The following is a 20,515-nucleotide window of genomic DNA, read 5'->3' as shown; positions in this document are numbered from 1 at the left end:
TGACTAAACAGAACGCACAACTTAAACTGGCAAATGCACAGGCGGTGACACATTTATATGTATGCCTTGTTAAATTATTACATTCAATAACAATAATTAAAACAATGCCTCACAGTAGAAAGAGGCAGCGCACACAGACACAGACTCACAGAATTTAACCTTAGTGCTTGCACATTATTCCGAATAGCTTTCAGCAGAAACTGCCCCAGGCTCAGCTTAAAAAAAAGAGGTTTACAATAAAAAAGAAAGCAGATGGAACAGCAAATTCCTCTGATACAGTAATGACCCACAGACCACAGTACCGTATACGAATACACCGAAGATTTGATGTATTTATTCCTAGAGAAAAGGCATTCTGCTTCCGGCGAGTGACTGTCCGAAGTCGTATTTTTTGTTTGCGTGTACGGATCCGCGCAAGAAAATGATTCACTTAAACACATTACCTCACCCCGAGACTCACGCTTAATCTGAGTGTACTATTTATAGCCACATTAACCATGTACCGCGGGATCATGCCACCACAGCTATGAAAGCCTAATGCATATTCCCCCATTCCTCCCCCCTCCCCCATTAGCTTATATAACAGGAACACGTGCGCCGCGTTTAAAAGGGGACGGCAGGGCACTGCGGTTATCTGCTCTGCTCGCAGACGGCAGCCGTGGTGCTGAAAGGACAGCTCCCCGCTGCTTGCTGGCTGTCCACTCGGCAGAGCTGGAGACTCAGTTGTGCGGAGTGGTTGATCCCCTCCCGGTGTCAAAAACGGAGGCAGTGTACCTGTGTAGGGGCTAAGGAGCTGGCCATGTCACCCCAAAAGGGTGCAGGTTTTATCCTTGTGCAGGGCTCTGGCTCTGTGGTCTTCGGCAAGGTGCTTAACTTAACTGATTTAGAATATACCCAGCTGTATAAATGAATAATGTATATTCGAAAATGTAAGGCTGTCTGCTGAGCCTGTAAGTGCTAATACTCCCAGAAGAGGTCACATTAAATCAAGTCAGTGATTGGCTGAATCAGTCCCTGACTGGAGCATAATCCAAGCAACTGACTTCAGATCGGTTTTATCTTTTGGAATTGAATTGCTGGGATCTGGATGAGGGTTCCGTCAGCTGTTCCTAGATCAGTGCTTGGGGGCACTACTCACCCAGGGAATCGCAAGAATTCTCATTGCGCCATGTGAAGGTTACATAAATGGCGAGTGGCTCAATCATGGGTGAAAAGAAGGCGTCACATCCTGGCCGAGGTGCCCCTAATGCCATTACATGCCGCGTACTCTCTGACCTCCTTCCCTAAAGGGCAAAAAACCTCAAGAGCAGAACCACCTGGACATCCAGGGCTCTGTGCTCCTCCGGCAGCTCCATTCAGCAGCAAAGCATGTGTCTGTAGCAGAGCACGGTGAAAGGGGGGAATGTACTGTTATGCGAGTCCTCTCGTTCGGGTGACCAGGTAACGAAACGTGAAGGTGCCGCTTGATCAGCGGCGAGAGGATTCCCTCCCCGCCGCCTGTCAGACGAGCCACGATCCAGACTCACAGCCTTGCAGAGGAAACATTTCGACAAGCATCTCAAGCACGTCTTTACATTACATCTGCATTTCACCAGACGCTCCTATCCAGGGCGAGTTAAATAGGTTACATTTTTTCACATGTTGTAGTTATACAGCTGGATATTTACTGAGGTAATTCTGGGTTAAGTACCTTGCCGAAGGGTCCGGCAGCAGTTCCCCAGTGGGGAATCAAACTGGCGGCCAAGTCTGGTTCCTTACCACTATGCTACATTTCCGCCCCACTTTTAGAAAGGAAATGTTTTAACAGGCTGCTTGCGTTTGTCTTCATAAAGGAGATGTTTCAATGGGCTACTCACACTAGTCATTATGAAGGAGATGTTGGAATGAACAGCTTTTGTTTGTCTTATTGAAGGAAGTCTGTCTGTCTTACCCTCCTGCTTCCTCTGAGTTTGAGCACTGAGCTTCCATGCTAAAGCACACCCTATTCCTTGGTGTATTTGCTTCCTCCTAAGGGACAGACACTTCTGTGCTCTATTCCTGACATGCATTTGCATCTGTGTGCTAGGTTTAGACAGGCTATGATTGTGTGATGTGGCAGAATCCCACTATAACTGGTTATTATAACAGACGGATGAATGATTTTATTTGTTAAACAACGTACCTGAAAATAGTTTCCTGCTTCTGTCTTAGAAACAACCGCACACACCTCGCTGTGTCAGGTTTTAGACAGTGCTGCACAGCAGGACAGGGTCCCATTATAATGGACGGATGCGTTCCTCCACGGGGTTATTTTTGTTCAAAAAGATGCATCGCAGTGTGAAAGCCCCTGTCTCATCCCATCTGCTCTCGGACCGCGGCGCATGATAATGAACGGAGATAAGAGGCGGAAAGCGGGATGCGGCTCCCCTGCCCTGTGGCGCTCCACCTGCGCTCCGACACGTGCTCCCAATCCCCACCCCCCCATCCCCCCCATCCCCCCCATCGCGAACGGGACGAGCCACGTCTCCCTGTTTCACATTCGAAACGCCATCCCAAAAACGGGGAGCTGCGTGGTGGTTTAATGTTCCATCTCACTGTAATCTCAGTAAGTGTGACTCCCAGGTGGTGTGCTCCCCTTGAACCAGTTATTTACCCAGAAAAGCTGCACGGAATGCTTCTTACACAAAATGTGAGTCTGTGTATTGTTGCCACTGATTTGCTCTCTTTCAGAAATATATATAACTCTTTCTTTCATTTATGTGCAGACTGACAACAGACCCTGCCTTTACATTTGAACACCAATGTCACAGCTGTTCAAGAAAGACCTTTCTGTGCCTGTGTGCTTGTGGTTAAGGAGACTCCTTGGTGGTCCCAGTGCATGCTGGGTCCCCACTGTATTCACATTCCGTGGCCTAGGGATTCTACGGCTGCGGCGTCTGCCAGCAGACTAATGAACCGCACGCAGCAGCTTCCTTCGTCTGGGCCTACAGAGGGTGTCCTATAGTGCTCTGTCACAGCTAAATGACCCGCAGTGGACAGGGCTCATTTAACTCCCCTATCTTGGCTGGGATGGGGGGCAAGGTTAATCCCCTGCGTTAATTAAGGCCATTGCAGGAGCCAGCCTTGCGCGTCCCCGGCTCTCAGCTGCGCTGCCGCTGGTCACTTCTGCAGCGTATGTTTTATTCAGCGGTTTAAGAGCCGCATGAGCTGTGTCTGTCTCTATGTGCGCGCGCAAGGGGCCCGCCTTCTCCCACACTTAACGCTCAGCCGTGGGCTGAATGCTAAACGCCCGCGGCGCGGGAGCAGGGCGGCGATTGGTGCTGGAGATGGCGCGTCCCGAGCGCTGAGGCGGAACGCCACTGAGCTCTCCTTGAACCTGAGACGGCTCGGGAATTCTGGGAGAGGTCGCCGTGACGAACGGCCTCAGCTGAATCGAACTGTGTGGTCCGAGGGGGAGCTTTAGCAGACGCGGCGAGCCCTTTCGGTGGAAGCGTCTTTCGCGAGCCGAAGCGAGTCCCCCTTCCCATGAGCACTCGCTCCCTTCAAGCAGCGCTGCGGCGCTGGTCTCTGAGGCGTGCTGCACCCCTGCCTCGTCTCCAGTCTCTCCCTCTAACGCGCCCCAGCTCCGGGACCTCTCCCACGGGAGAAGAGGGCTATTCCCATTCTGAGCACACTCCCCCCCCCCCCAGAACGTTCTCCGCGGAGAACCCCCCTTCGGAAGGAGAACGCGGTCTGGCTTTGCCTCGCCGACTCTGGAGACGCCCCGGCGCATTAGGGGATGAAATGAGACGCGCTCGTCTCATCGCTCTTAATTACCTGTTTCGGGAGAGCGGGCTCCACCCGACGCGGCTTGCATTTCAATCTGCCGCGCCTCTTCAGGAGCGCGGCCCTCTACCCCCTCCCTCCCCCCGGCGCCTCCTCCACCCCCCACCCCGACATGCAGATGCAGCACAGAGTCACAGGTATTAGCGCAGGCGAACGAAACGGCGGAACTAATGGGACAGACTCTTCCCCCGGCGCGCTGAGGTAATGTCTTAAGCTGTCAGGTACTTTGATGTTTGAATATTAACAAGCCCGACTTGCTTATCTCTCAGGATGGGTGTGTTTTGGCGGGATTACAAGGGGGGTGTGTGGACGGACAAAGTTGCCTGTAAAAAAGGTGAAAGTTAGAGGTAGCAAAAATGAAACTTTGACGCAAATGAGAGACTATGTCGCTTTGCTCATTCCAAGGATCTTTTCCTTCCCTCATAAACACCACAAAGGCATTTCATCCATCCTGGTGACTAAACACACAACAGCTTTAATTAAAGTTATGCGATGGACACTACATGGGGAGGCCAAAGGATTACACAACCACCTGTTGGCGGCACAATTGGTCGGAGGAGACGCGCTCGGACAGCGAGCTCTCAGGTCAGCGTCTGCAGCTCTGCTGGAAATTTACAGCGAGCGCAGCCCTTGTACCTGGAGCTTCTCTGAGTCAAAGCACAAGTCCTCCAGGATCTGGGTTTGAGCAGAGAGGCAATCATCCTGCCATATGCACAATTATTTCCAACACGGTGAACATTTCCTTAACGGACCGGAACAGCATTTCACTTATTTATTTATTTATTTTTGAAGGGCTGCGGGAAATTCACTTTTTCATCTAGGGGAAAAATAACTGCATCTGGATAAATCCAGCTGGCAGAAAATCATCTCTTACCTCAGACAAGGAAACCTGAAAATCTGAATTTATCATATCCCTGGATACTTGTTCCATCAGTGGCATGACAAGCTTAATTATAGGCTATGATTTGAACAGAAGTGCTGACAAGACCACGTCCTTGAAGCATTTTATGTCTGTGTGGTGTGAATTCTAGCTCCTCGGTTCCAGTGGTTGACGACCTTTGACCCGAAGGCAATGCAGTCCGCATTCAATAGCGGGCCCACTTCTGCTGGAGACCGTCAAACTCAAAACGGGTTTTTTGGCACGGCAAGGCACTGCCACAGGGCTGAATACAAAAAAATGGGTCTGATAGGACACCCTGTTGCCATGACGATTGTTTGGCAAAACTTTTAAAGGACACCAGCGTCTTCAGGGCAGTTTTGTTAAGTACATCACGTATTCATTCTTCTGATTATTTTTAATCAAAGGCAAACAAATTAGTTGAATACATTCCTAACATTTTAAAGACACAGATCATGAAATTTCTTCAATGCAGTATTTAAGGCAGTGATATTCAACCCTAACTCTTCCAGTTGATTACACTGTGTTAAAGAGTCATGTCTATAAGTCTACAGCTATAAAACAAAATTAGGAATTAGAGGTATAGCATGTATATACAATATGCAATATGCAACATTTAAAATCTGTCTAATATACAATATATGTAAATCTAAATATAAGACAATGTATATCTGAGATCATTGAGTACCATTTTGTGGTCATGTGGGGAGAAAATTGGGGGGCTGTTAATTGAGACTTAACAGAGCCTTTCCCTTAAGAGCCAACTCAGGGAGGCCGTGCAGTCCCCCTTGGGCCATGTATCCCATCATGCCCCTTGCCTTGCTCGCCTCCAGCACTCTAATCTCCAAACTTAGTCACTCTTCAGTTGGCAGAGTGAATAGCGGGGCAGAATCGAATTTTAATGGGAAACCCACCGTAGCTGGAAATAAATGCAGAGGTCTTTATTCTGTGTGTGTGCGTGTGTGTGTGTGTGTGCGTGTGTGTGGTGTGTGTGTGTGTATGGCTCTGTTGTATGTGAAAAAGTGCGTGTTGAGAAAGGGAAGTCTATAAAAGCATGCTGAAAGCCATGACTGTGGCTATATGCCTTGCCCCCTTTGTGCTCTTCCACATACCAAAGAGCAGGAGCAATTTCACCTCCTTTCAGGCTCTGAATATTCAGATCACTCCCTGCCATCACAGAGTTAGCCCACTGTGCTTCACTGGGGCTGACTACCTCTGTGGATCTATTGAAGAGGTTTGTCAAATGGATGGAGGAATGCAGTTTATGTTCACAAACTGAACAGAATTTGCCCAGCATGGAAGACCAGCTACAGTTTATCAGCTAAAGCTTTCCAATCTATTCACACTGCATTTATTTCTCCATGTCTGCAGGGGATTCTGAGTAAATGCGTCATGTGCTGCACACATCATGCTAACAATTTGCATCAGCTGGACAGTAGTCATGCTGTGTGTACACGGCAACTGACATAATTACATGCATGTGTACAAAATAAGTCTTGCAGTGCATTTGCATGTAATTGCAATGTATGCATACATTTTTGTATTATTTAGGTATTATTTATTCACTACCAATCACCAGCAAAGTATATATTTGCATATCAAAATCTTTCATAGTTTGAAAGGTTGACAAAATTTTGATTTAAGTTGGTGGTAAAGCATGAAATACACCACACAGTGCCCACAAATGATTCAGTATGCTTGACATTAACGCATTATGCAAATCGTAGACTAAATGCTTTTGCCGTTTTTGAAGAATGTCACCACACTGCTAGGTAGTCATTAGCTGTAATAAACATTTGCGACTTCTTTCATCAATATTTGAAGAATCTGAAGGTGTTTCAGTGGTAGGCTATGAAAATTTATATTAATGAATAAATGAGTCAATGAATACATTAATGAGTACGTTAATAAATAAATCCTATACTGACACCCTTCCACTGATGGGTACCAACATAATTATAAATGACAGAATTGTATAAATGTCCATCTCAAATATATTGCATATATTAGGTTAATCTGAATTAAACATGAGCCACGGAGAGGTTTCCAAAACCTCAGCATTATACATTGTAAAAACAGCGTCCTGTGCGAACGTGTCCGCCCCGGTCTCCTAATTGATAACGTTGTTCCCGGTCGGAGCCCGCTGCGCTCGCCCCAGCTGGACGTTTATGAGCTTTTACAGCGCTTTTATTTCAGCGGGGCTGTCGGCTCCACCGACGCCGCTGAAAGCGCTAGCCCAGCTTTTCCGCTCGGAGAGCTCCGTTAAATCTCGCTAATCCCACACCCAGTTTCACATGCGTTGACAGCGTTGTGTCTCCTCGCCGAAATGCAGCCCGTGCCCTGATCCCCCGCTGCACCTGACGCAACTGCTTTCGTACTGACCATTTCTACTTAAACAGGTTTGAATGAGCTGCTGTTTGCAGACTGATCTCGGTTTGACCGCACCTTTGCAGCTGTCGGATTTAGATCCTTGATGACGGATAATTCTTTGCTGTAATGCGTTTGTGCCAACATAAATTAAGGGTGCTCTATGAGCAAATTTTTGTTGGTATATAATATTTTTGGCTTTGAAACAAAGTCGTCTCAGCTGTTTCCATTAAGCCTAATTAGCTGTCCGATAAATCGTTCTTGGCTCTAAAACACTTAATTGAGCAACATTAATCAGTTAGCTTGACTACTAACTAGTGTGACTAATTTATTTGATGACTGAAATGACCATAATTAAGCTGAATTAGCTATTTTATCTTTTGCAAACACACCAGCCACCCAACTCGTATCGATAGCAAAGATCTAAAAACAGATACCAGTGATGTCAGGCCTAGATCAATTAATCAGTCAAATCAAAGGTATACAAAGAGTGTTTCTTCATTAGAGTTCAGCGGAAGTGAAAACCAGCATGAACAGCACACTTCTAGGGCAAGGGTTAGGCAGCACTGAGTTACAGTAAAACTGCTCCCTGAGTATCTGTCCTGTGCTCTTCTCTGTGCTGATGTCCTCTGTATTGATCAAGAAGAAGTTTAAAGACTGTTAGAGGGCTGTTAGAGAAAAAAGGCCAGTGAGAGGTGGAGGTACTCACACGTTGAAAAGGTTGAGGCCGATGCGGTAGAGGCGCTTGCGCATGACGTCGGTGGAGAGGGTGGGGGACTTACAGCTGGCCGGGTTCTCGCAGTGGTAGCGGGGCAGGCTGAGGATCATGGCCTGCAGGGCCTCCTTGGAGGAGGCCTCGGAGGCCGACTTGGCCGAGGTGGAGGTGCTGCTGCTGCTCATCTGCTCCGAGCTGTTGTCGGCCGTCTCCGACTCGCTGCGCTTGGCTTCCAGCACCTCCGGAACGGCCTCTGCCTCCCCTTCCGCCTCCGGCTCCGGCTTCGGCTCCGCGGCCTCCACCTTCTCCAGGGCCAGCTCCTGCGGCAGCTCTTCGCCCAGCTCCTCCTCGCTGGGAGGAGGGGCTGGGAAGTCGTAGTCCCCTGTCTCAGAGTCTGGGGCCCCTTCCTCTTGGGGAGGCGCCTCCTGCTCCCTTTCTGGGGGCTCTTTGGCATCGGCATCGCCGTCGGCGGCACCCTGCTGGATGCAGTTACCGAGGGAAACGGAGGTGGACTCCATGACGGAGGAGGACACATGGAAGTTCTGGTTGTCGATCTGCACCGTCACGTCACGGAAGGCCATCATCAGTTTGCTGCCGCTGCGGGGTAGATTATCAGGATTGTCCTCCTGACCCGCCTCCTGGATGGCCACCGGGTCCGCCCCCGGCTCCCCGGCCCCGCCCCCTGCCCCGGGGGCCCCCGTGCTGAAGGTCTCAGTGAACTGGTACGTGCCGCCGTCCTGCAGGGAGCACATGGTCTTCAGGCTCCAGTTGCTCAGGGCGTCGTCGATGGACTTGGCCAAGGACTGCACCTGCTCAGTGAAGGAGTCCTCCAGGTCGGTCAGGTTGCCGCTGATGGTGGCGGGCAGGGAGGGGGAGCGCACCAGGGGGATGCCCATGAAGTTGTAGCCTTCCACCAGGGCCTTCTCGGCCGAGAAGCCCTCGGCGTTCTGCACGCGCACCTTGCGCATGGAGATGCGGCGCGGCAGCCGGCTCTCCAGCAGCGAGTTGCGGATCTTCTCGAAGTTCTTGCTGAGCTGGTACTGGCGGAAGGCGGTCTGGATCTTGCAGGCGGCGCGGCGCGAAATCAGGTGGCCCCCGTACTTGTGCTCTAACATTTCGATCTGGCGAGACAGAAGAGAATAAAGAAAAAAAGGAATTCAAACAATATATTGTCAAAAAAAGTACACAAATTGAACAGGACAGGGGCTATGCGCCGGAATAGCATGAGGGAGAGGAAATGCCTCCTACAAATTAAACATAATGTGTTAAGACTTAACTGCAGTATGCTGAAGTATGGACACAACATCAAAGCGATGAACTATATTTCCATACGGTCACTTGCCTTTTTTTAAAAAAAAAAACAAGAAGATTCATTGTGTATGATAGAAATATATGCTTGGTCTTCTCATTTCCACAGCACTGTGCTCTGCAGCCAGCAATCTGAGATGCTCCATCAATTTGCTTTAACTGCACGGTAAGAAATGAATAAAATACAGTCATTCAGAGCTAACCAGCCATACTTGTGTCGTGAACACCCCTCCAAGGCAGGCGATAACTGCAGATGACAGGGAAATTGCTGAGGGGACCTTGCAGCCTCAACGCAATATGTTGACACAGAGAGAAGAGGCAAAGGGCTTGCGGTCTTGCCGTCGCCAGCCAAGTGCAAACAGAAGGCCAGCTCAGAGCACTGCTGGAATCAATAAACCCTTCAGTTTACTGCCAGAGCAAACTAATAGAGGCGCTGGTGCCTAGTTCATTATTGATGCTTTCCCATTTCAATCTTCTCTCTTGGCTCAGACCCACAGAGCGCAGAAGATAAACATTGGGAGTTTGAGGAAGGGCAATGGGAGCTTGTGATCCATACAGAGGAACAGGAACAACAGCAAGAAGAAAAGGCAGTGTGGAAACGAGTGAGAAAAGCAAAAATGAATGAAAAAAAACACCTGTTATGTATCGGATTGGCCTTGGCACGTGCAGTAGGACTAGGAAATGGGAGTTAAACCAGCTTGGCTTCCCACTTTCAGGGAGCGTTCCCGCATCTGATCATCACCTCTGGCTTTTGCATTCTGATTGCTACTATTCACACTCATGGGCACCTGTCAAACTAAAGCCATTAGCCTTTGATCTTACTTAAGTGCCCTTTAAACCAGGGAAAAGGCTGGACACGAGGGCTCCTATGAGATGGTCACTATGGCCTTGTACACAGCACCACTGATCTGATTTATATCAGACACTGTGAACCCTTCTGCTAGTGGACCCACAGACTCTTTAACATTTACAGCATGGGCATGAAATTTCTCGTTCTCTCTGTTCGCTCCTTCAGTATCGCCTTTGATACTTATACATCTGCTCTGCAGTGTGTCTGTAAACATTTATTGAAAAAGCCACAATTTTACTTTCATATTTTCAAAATTTAGAAAACTAAGGGAACATCTGATGTGAGGCAATTATGAAATAGGAAAAAATGCTATGTTTATTTGTTGCAATTGTGTATTATAATATTTGAAGATGGCCCGTGAAAGTCTGGGAGTCTCAAGAGATGGAGACTTCATCCAGACATATGTATCTCACTTCCAAACGCAAGTCCAAAACCCATCTGTTAAGTAATTAAAAAGCTACACTAGGAAACAGAGGAAAAGTACATGTAAGAGGAATCTTTGAATTAGTCAAATAAAGCCTTTCTCAGAATTATCTAACATTCAGCAAGCCATAAATCTCCCACTTACAAAACAGGGGCAGACAATGCCTGCACTTTTTGGCAGAACCTCAAATGAATCAAATAAAGCATTCTCCTCATCTCCGCCTAAACAATCCATGCCAATACCTTTTCCATTAAGAGACACACGCAGACCTGTTTTTATAACCTATTTTTTTTCTTTTTTTTTTTGCTTTGGCTTGAAAGCCAATCATTCAGCCAAAATTGGTGCGAAGAAAAGCTGTGCAGTAATGATTGCGCGCTGGCGGCCATCGCTGGATGGATATGTTTTGGCACCTTTACATCAGATTCATTTTTCATAATCAAAGCGCTGAAAGCCCAGCTGTGCTGCAGATAATGCTGTTATTCAAACTCACTTACATGAGGACCTGGTCCTTTGCTCCAAATTGGCACTGTGTTCTCCAGAGCCATCTCACCCTTTCCCCCATGCCAGCCTCACGGAACAACCGATGCCTTTGCACAAGCTTCTGTTTATTTACTGCATTTGAGCTCACATTCTCAATATAGCGCTGAAGTTTAAATTAGGGTTGTTGCAAAGGGCGGCAGTACATTTCAGTGTTCATGTCACTGAAATTGCATCCAGACAGGTGTGCGGTACGCGGCGGCTGTACATCCCTCTGGCATGACAACAGACAGCAGCCTTCCTCCTTCCGAAACACAGCTGCTTTACACAAATGCATCTGACTCCTTGTTTCTAATTGGAAGCGTTGGAAATGTTTCCCTGTTGCCTTGTCATGCACAGATTGTTTGTTGAGCTGTGATTCCAACTGGCAGAAGGGAGGCGGCACAAAGACCTCTAAGGAAACAGCAGGTAGCCTCTATCCTTTCCTGTCCGGCCTCCGCCCTCTGCAGCCATTCCCCTTTCTGCACGGCGCACGTGAAAGAGTCACCATGCATCTCTGCGCCTGACAGTGTCAGCCGACTCGAACTCTTTTGCTGTAATCAAGCATTGCTTGGTTAGTTCCTTTATTCATCTAGGGTTTATTCAACCCTTCAGGTTGGTGTGGCATTTTCAGAACTGCAGTAAAAAATAATAATGGGATCTGGCGCTGCACACTGGGAATAATGTTAATTGACTCGGATCTCGACAACTGCCAGCGTCTGTATCAATTACCTTTAACACCGACACATACATTATATTTTGTTTGCAAATTCTCTTTTGTAACATTGGTTCAATTGCTTGTTTCCACATCACAAAAAAATTCTACGTGTAGAAATTATTTTGTGGATGTGACACTGCTTCTGTAAATAAGTAAAAAATAATGCATACACGGACTAGGCTACTAGCCTACCACTCCTTCCATCTAGGAATGCAATAAACCTACTTCAGCCATGGTTACAAATATAATGAAAAAAGTACCCATTTTTCTTTCTTCTAGTTGAAACTGCTGCCAAATCACCTTTAAAGCCACCAAATGCAAGTGCTTGGTAAGTACTGAACGCAACTCTTCTGAATCAGAAGGAATTATAGCTCGTTTTCTATCAAGCTGAGACCACTCTCTACAATGGAAGTCTGGCCCCTCTTTTTAGTGTGTGCTGTGCAGCTAAATGCACTTTCACACCTGCACGCCCGTTGAAAGGAACCAAACTTAAGCAGTAAACAAACTCTGATCAAAACATCTCCACTAATCAAACCAGATGAAAGCCACTTTGGAGACTCAAATGAGCCAGCTGCCCAATCTGGCTAATAAACTTCTAGTATATTTTTTTATGCAAAAGCAGAAACTCCATTAAACATGAATTGGCTGAAAAGGTTTTGATGTGGTTGAGATGACGCAGTTTCTGTGTAAGATGGAGGTATGGTTTAAAGTAGTGTGCCAGTCAGTTTCACACCAACTTTATGCATCTCATTATCGGTAGAAATGGAGACAGAGGCGTTCATTCTGACCATTATCTTTTTTCCAGTTTTAGGAACAGGGAATCATGGTCTTCCCATTGCCTGGTATGCCTGGATCTTTATTAAAATGCTTGAAATTTCAATGGCATAATAAGAATATCTAGACTAGACGGTGTAAGCAGTTCTGAATTTTGATTATTCTTGAGTTTAATTTGATACATCGTATGACAAATTTTTGTACTTTCTCAGTCCAGAACAGCCTTGGGCATTTTTTTTTCATCTCTGGCGCATGAAAAAGAGATCTGACATTAACAAATATTAATTTAAAGTACACAACACTAAATTACAAATTAACTAAATGACCACAAGAAGGGTCCATGTAAGGGAATTTATGGAACTAAAAAAGTATAGCAAAATAAATAAACGTTGTTGCTTGTTATAGTACAGTATGTACACACATTGTAGTGTCAGGTATGGTCTTGTGACTGGGAAAAAATACCTCATTTAAATGTTATGTAAATGATGGCCTTTCCTTTTTTATTTAAAAAAACTTCTGCAAACAAAAAGGGGCAAATGAAGGAAACTTTCTCAAGGACATGCTCTGATTTTGCAGAAACGTTAATGTTCAGCGCTGCATTATCATATCATTATCACCAAGAGAGAAGACATTCTCCGTCTGTGCCCAGATGGAGAGAAAGTGTAAAGGCCTGTTTCACAAAGGTTGTAACTCAAGGATCTAAACAGCGGAAGGGTAGGACTGTCAGCTGTCTTTCATTCAAGGACCACCACAAATGACCTGTGAGAGTTTTGGGCAATATGATGCTGAAATGTGACTGTCACCTGTTCAACTCAAATTACACAGCTAACATTAACAAGGGGTTTTCATTGGAACAGAGTCGGCAGAAGGCGATAAGCAAAAATACAGCCAGGCTTGGAAAACTGTATTAAGTGGATGGCCGTTCAATTGTCATTTGAAATTCCCTCATGAATGATAGCCTTTTTTACGCATTCATTCAGATTGATGCTGAAAGTTTCTTATCCGCATGACTTACATTTCATATCAGCACCTGTAAGAACCAGAATTAGATGTTCCATGAATAATAAGCCATTCTGAATGGGCTGAAAGTGTTATCTCAGCAATTTTAATACAGGTGGAGTGTGAGACACCATATTTATCATTCATCGTTTTACTTCCTAGGACACCCCTTAATGCAGACTGTCGCCTGGATTCAATCAACATTTGTCCTTAACCTTAAACCAAATAAATTCAATTTTTAAATGTAATCAATTTTTCACCTCTTTTAATGGCTGCCAAAATCATTGAGCTGTGTTTGGGAAGAGAAAAGGAATGATCTTAATTTACTGTGAGTCAAAGTAAAGGAGGAAGGTTAATTGAATCCAAAGATTAGTCTGTCATTCTATCACACCCCTCCATTTACCTCAGTACAAATCTTAAGACTATAGCAAGACCTTGCTTGCAAATAATGAGGAGCTTATGGGGTATAAGGGGTAATTACCACAAAATTAATGTCAGAAGTGGAGATGTGGGTGTGAATTCACACCAGGTGACCATCAGGAGTAATCAGAAACAGGTCTCTCCATATCTAAGATACTCTGCGAATTTGCTCGCTTTATTTAATCTGCTTGTATTACTCCTATGCATTAGCCAATGTGTGATAAGCATTTCTCAGTGTCTCTGTGGCTGTGAGGGTGAGAGATATAGAGGAGCCGCCAATATGAATGCCTCCAGGCTGCATTGACAGTTCATCCGTTAACCACCTGGCAGTTCTCCCTCTAGCCACTTCAGTGGGAGTTTGTGATGGATCGCTGCAGACAATGAGATCTGAATGGACGTCTGTGTTCATCAATGCCATGCAATATTTCAAAAACATTCTGAAAAGCCAGTAATATCTTTCACAACAGTAAAATAAGCACAACATTAACTTTCAGGAAAGTCAGCAATGACTCACAACAGTGAAGTCTACAGAATTAACTATCAGAAAAGATAGTGATGTCTTTCACAACCGTAAAGTATGGCATTAACTTTCTAGAAAGTTGGCAATGTCTTTCACTAAAGTAGGGTAAATACAGTAGAGTGTGGCAAGGGTCACGTCACTGGGCATCAGCAAAACAGGCATTCAGGATATGCTGTGAAACACAGCTGCCTGATCTGTGCAATGCACAAACACAGTTAAGCAACCCATTCTGTGCTGGTCGTACCAGAGTGCTGCAAACTCTGGGACCACATGAAAGTCATGGGAGACAGGGTAACCGATGGCTTGTGCACCACTTTTGTGACAGGGAGGAATGGACATTATGAAGACATGCGGTGTGTGGGGTCGGGTGGGGGACAGGGAGGATGATTTGGAGACAACATCCGCCTTTCTTTTACGCCCTGTGGAGTTTGTGATGGATAGCAGCAAGCAGTGAGGTCTGGCAGGACATCTGTATGCGTCAATGCCAGGAGATGTGTCCAGAAGTTTCAGGAGAGCCGGTGATGTCTTTCACAAGACATTGGCTATTGTTGTGAAAGAGAAGACTTTCCAAATCAATGAATGAAACGGTACTTTTTGTCAGTGCATCAGATTTAGTTTTCTACATTATCGTATTCAGGCTGCTGCTGCTACTGTCATAATCCAATTCCAAGTGCAGTCTCCTAGGGCCCTTTGGTATTTATATTTCCTAGCTCATCCATACTGTAACACATACTGAGCATTTCTGAAAATGTCATAAAACAAGCTGACAGGAGAACAAACAAAATGATTTTACATTATATGGTCAGAATCTCACTTTTAGCAAAGAATTTACTATTCTTTTTATGGAATAAACTAATATTTTAATTTCATTCTCAAAAATTTTCTTCAAAATAATAATATTGGTAATCTGAGATTTCATCCAACCAGTGGAAATTGCCCATATTGTAGAGTAATGTAGTGATTAATCATAATTAACTAATTCAAGAGTTACAATTGCTTGTTTATAATTACAATTCTATATCATTTACAAGAATGTAGTTTTTAAATTTAGATGCTAATAACATATTTATCGGTCACCTTAAAAGCACTATAATTCCTTATTAGTTCTTATCAGTGCTAGTGCATAAGAATATCATTAAATATACTGAACACTTTATGTTTTGTTTTATTTCATTAACTGAAATGAAATATTGATATTTACCCCTCAGCATGGTAATGCTAACTCAGTTCACTCTAGCATTTATACTCAATTCACGTGTAATCCAAAAGGCTAAATGTGCAAATATGGTATTGTATGGCTAAGCCACATTTATAGAGAGGGCTTGTAATATGACCTTGTCCTGCAAAGTACAAAATCCCTCAGTATTAAATATTTTAAGAGTACAGCCCTCTGCGTGAGAGAAATTTGCAGATGGATAGATTAGCCCATGCTCAGTGTTCTGGAATATCAACAGAGAACATATTAAACCGAGTCAATTAACTGATAGTGCTGTTCTGGCTGGTAGAGAGGAAGTGTGCCGGAGAGAGCACAGAGGAAATGCTATGCTACCTATGCTATGCTATCTGCTCTCATGCAACTTAAACTTCAAGCTAAACACAAGCATCTGACATACTGTATCAGGCTATAGCTGTATTCTTTTGCAATTAGTGTTGCAAAAATACAACTTGAGTACATTTTTCACATTTTACAGTGGTTTTATAAATGCTAGTGCTATGGACCCATCATGTCAGAAAACCTCGCTATGCATGCATGGAAAACCTTAAAGATTTAGCCTGTTATATTACACATGAGTCTTTATATGAGTTTTATGTATATGCTGACATATGTACAAGGCTATCTAAGTGCAAAGTGTTTCCTTAAATGCTAATTAAATCGAACAAGTCTCTTCCTGGTTTGAATTCATTAAGAGAGCAATAAAGTTAAACTCAAGAAACTCAGCTCAAGAAAACTGCAGCACCCAACGGAAAGTTAAGTTCGGCATCGCTGAAGAAGTACGAGATAGAGAAGTCTGCACTTTGCGTTGATTTGTATCTGACTGAAGAATGCATATTTATGAGCCTCATCTGCAGACAAGCTAATCAACACTCCCTTAATGAGCTGAAAAGGGAGCTGATTAGATATGCATGTGGCCTAATGAAGGAACCTGCGCTCTCGCAGGAACCGAACCGAGGGAGTGAATTCCTCTGGGAGCCTTAATCGCAGTCGCACGAGCTCAGATGTCCATCAGGGTGGAATGGCTCTCAGCCTTCAACAGAACCATGCAGAGAGCACTGAGAGCTCAGTGAAGTCTGTGATTGGACAGCAGCTAAGTGTAACAGGGACTCGATTACCTTACTGCACAGCACACTGTGTAGGACGATCTCTAAGGGATCAGAAGGAGCACATATCAATACAAAGACCATTATATTACCTCATTATGCATGAGTATATCTATCGATGATCATCAATGGTTAATGGTTAGCTCCTTCTTACACTTTTTGTTTGGTTGGGAGAATGTGGTACAAAATGATGTTTCAACTTCAAGTGAATTTTCAAAATAGATTTAGTTCAATGGGTTTAATTTGTCCTTAGGACACATAGGGAGCAAAGAAACCATGTAAAATGTCACAGCAGCATGTCATATAAGCCACATAAAATGAAACTGCTAGGTTATGGGTAACCATGATAAGAAAATACAGAAAGCTATTAGGTTTTTATTGACCAACCTTCAAAAACTGAATCTGTGGCTGACAAAGGCAGCCGAGGATATAATACTGAGGCCCTCAGAAAAAAAGGGAAATGGTTCATCCTGCACACTGATCTCAGCAAATGGGTGGACACTGTTGTCAAATTTGTTAATCCACAATTTTAGGCGTCAGCAGTTTTGGAGAAGCATGAGTAATCTTAACTTTATGGCCAGCTTATAGCTTTATAACTGAACTTTATACTGAACTTCGTCTTTATACATTTCTGTTCTGAGACTCTAAAAGTAATATCTGCTTTGGTGCTGTGCATCATTTTGATAGCGCTATTTTTTTTTTTTTTTTTGTAATACCATTCACATTTTACAACACCTCTCTCTTTCTGGACAGGGTTTTGGAGTAATTATCATCGAGAATAGACGCGGTCAAAAAAATTGCACTTTGAAGCTGACTCAAACTCATCAAACTGGAAACGCGGCAAAGATAAAGGCCCTTTTATTAAAAGGCTCCGAACTGACAAGTTCTCTGGCAGCTGCTGAGGCACTTGAAAAGGCGACCAAAGTTAAAGAGAGGGAAATGAGGTCCTGCAAACAGCCTTGACATGAATCTTAAGGTATATCGAGGGGATAGAGATTGGAGAGAATATATCATCGAGTGCCGTTGCACAGATATCGATCCACCGCATGACACTTTCCATGCAATTCAGTGTATTGGGAGGAGGGGGAATTTTTTGCAACACCCACAAAAGGCAACCCTCTCTGGGAGGAATGCTTAATGAGTCATTGTATTTTCCTTCAAACAGTCCCCACAGAGAGGACACATCATTTGTAAATGTGCTCTACAGAGTGTGAGAATGCACTGCACGCAAAGAGGTACGAATCCGAAATTAACAGAGCATGGAAACACTGACTGTGACGGCTCTGATGATAATATGGTACTGTGGCTGAGACTGTAACTCATCCAACCATTCGCTTGTTCATGTGTGATGGAACCTCACAGCACATGTGCTATATTGGTCAGGAGACTGGTTTGATAGATCTGACATGACCTGTACAGTGCCTGCATAGAAGAGCGGGCTTGTTAATGCCAAGTTAAACTGAGGGTCTGGAGAAAAATGGCTCTGTGTGTCACCCAGATTGAGGGAATGCAAAGCTGCTTGTTTGAAGCGAGGTACCTCTCCTCACTGTAAAGTGCTTTAAGATTACTGAAAGGTACTACACCATGTAACCACAGTTAATTATTATGATGATTAATCATGGACAGGGGAAGCTTTACACAATAGCAGCGGCATGAACAGGCTGACACTGAATCGGAGATTAAACAAAAACAGAAGTTTTAAGAGATGATATCATTTTCACATCGGTGTTCTCCTTTTGAACATTTAATTCTGTAATATCTAAACCAATTACTATTCCTGCTAAAAGTAATTACCAGGAGAATGGAGTCCCAGCACATCAAAGAAAGACTATCATATTGAGTTAAAAGATATTAGTTGTGTTCATTACCAATCCTGAAATTAGGTGTCCATTTCAATTATGTCATCTTCAAAGCCATAGCTCCCTGAATACGAGATGGTTTACCTAGATATCAACCCACCCACCATCACGAGACCAATATCCACAATATCTCCTCCAGGTTGACAGCAGAATGGATTTACCACCAAAAGCAGGGAATTCTATCCAGGTTCTGGCAGGCTGCTGTCCAAACAGCTTTTCAGCTACTTCAAGCAGCTGTTTCACCAGCCCAACCAAGCCGATATGTTCGACTGCCTGCAGCCCTGTAGGACCAGGGCAGGATACTCCTGGCCAAGAGACTGCCAGCTCAACTCTAAGCTGTACCACTCGGGGTGGAGCAGGGGTGGGGCAGAAGAGGAATGTGGGAGTCAAATCACACTGTTAACTGATAATGGTGGGCAAAGTTGTCCTCTTCCACTGGCCTCCATAGAAACAAGAGAAGAGAATCGGCCAATACCCTCCAAAATATCATGAAAGGATGGAAGAACTGCAATAGGATGAGGTCAATACATGCGCAGAAAGAGCGGTAAGAGTTACATCATATGCATTATTTGGACAGTGACTTCGCATGGATAATGACACTATGATTCATGCTAACCCATTCCTACCGTGTGACTGTGCTTGCGAAATTAGTGTACAGTCGTCTGACCACACCCCATGGACAAGCGCACAGCCAAGACACCACACACTTTCTGCACACAGACATACTATCCTCAAGCATTTGCATACACACAGCCACTCTCCTCTTAGTGATACACTCACTTTGCCTGGGCAGGCAGCGTGACAATACAGTGGGATGCACACAAAGACTTCTGGGATGCTTTGCTTCCCAGACGGCTTCGGTACATCACGTCGGATTTCTGAAAATAATTTCCCTTGGAATTCTGGTCACTCTCAAACATGAAAAAATGGAAGGCGCAGAGGAGCTCCAACAGAGAGCCACATATCTATTCAGACTGAGATGGCGATGTCAAAAGAATGCGGAGATGTAAGCAGTCGCAGTTACCATGACAATGCATCTTCTTTCGGTTTTACACGAACAGAATGTAGGTGCCGAGTTTATTTAGATTAAGTCTGAGCCTAGCAGGAGTGCACGTCAGTTCTGGGAAATAAGCAGGCACGGAAAAACATCTTGATTTTTCCTATTCCGTCTGCGAATCAAAGTGGAGCGCAGGCAGGAGTCTCTGGGGTGAGCTATCTACACGCAGTGCACGGCACCATTAAACAGAGATGCCAGCTGCCGAGCCTGAGACAGAGAGACAGACTGCACTGAGAGGGAGAGACGTCAGGCGGCCACACACCCCCTGTCCCTTTCGCAAAGGTCGATGCGACATCAGATATCCAGGGGCGATACGTCCGAATCCTCCCCGAACACCAGGAGAGTGACATTTAGGGATTAGCACAATAAAACTACAGTTAGTGAGCCAGCAGTGCCTATACAAAGACTACCTGCCCTGCCTCGTGTGCCACTTGACCAACGTTAAAGACCAACATTAGCACTGTCACTCATTCGCAGCCACACCTCCAGCGCCCCCTGCTGTTCAGGGCCCGGCGCAAACTCCCCCTGACCATGCTACTACACACGGACCAATGCCAACAGTGCCCCTACCTGCTTGTTTTTGAGGTCGAGCGAGAGCTCGTAGTCGGAGGCGGAGGAGTGCGGGCAAGCGCTGGCCCCTTTGCTCCGCTGCACTCTCATGGGAGAGGCGGTGTGGTGCAGGCTGGCTTTCTGCCCCGCGCCCCCCCGGGCCCCCGCGCCGCCTCCTCCCTCCTCCTCCTCCTCCTCCTCCTCCTCCTCCTCCTCCTCCTCCTGATCCTGCACGCCATCTTGCGCGTTCCCCTCGCCCTCGGGCGGCCCCGCCTCGCCCGGCGGACGGGCGTCGCTGTGGAAAGGAGAAAACTCAGAGTGAGGGCTGCATCTTTGGACCTCTCCTCTCCTCTCCTCTCTCCTCTAGGCCGCCCCCCCATGGTGGGTGAGGGTGCGTTGTTTTGGGCAAGGGAGGGGT

The 20,515-nt window shown here is 45.5% G+C and overlaps 1 protein-coding gene across 1 annotated transcript in view; it reads right to left on the bottom strand.

The window, feature by feature from the left end:
• LOC118770183 (IQ motif and SEC7 domain-containing protein 3-like) overlaps positions 1-20,261 on the bottom strand; it is a 55,190-nt gene extending 34,929 nt beyond the window's left edge. The window contains exons 1-2 of the mRNA XM_036517702.1: positions 20,119-20,261; positions 7,779-8,905 (exon numbers count right to left, since the gene is read on the bottom strand). Of these exons, the coding sequence (XP_036373595.1) occupies positions 7,779-8,905; positions 20,119-20,208 (1,217 nt within the window). The 5' untranslated portion in view covers positions 20,209-20,261. The remainder of the gene's footprint in view (positions 1-7,778; positions 8,906-20,118) is intronic.
• Between the last annotated feature and the right edge of the window lie 254 nt (positions 20,262-20,515).

Source organism: Megalops cyprinoides, chromosome 23, assembly GCF_013368585.1.
Source record: "Megalops cyprinoides isolate fMegCyp1 chromosome 23, fMegCyp1.pri, whole genome shotgun sequence".
Taxonomy (NCBI): domain Eukaryota; kingdom Metazoa; phylum Chordata; class Actinopteri; order Elopiformes; family Megalopidae; genus Megalops; species Megalops cyprinoides.
The sequence above is the reverse complement of the archived record's forward strand: the minus strand, read 5'-3'. Positions and strand labels throughout refer to the sequence as shown.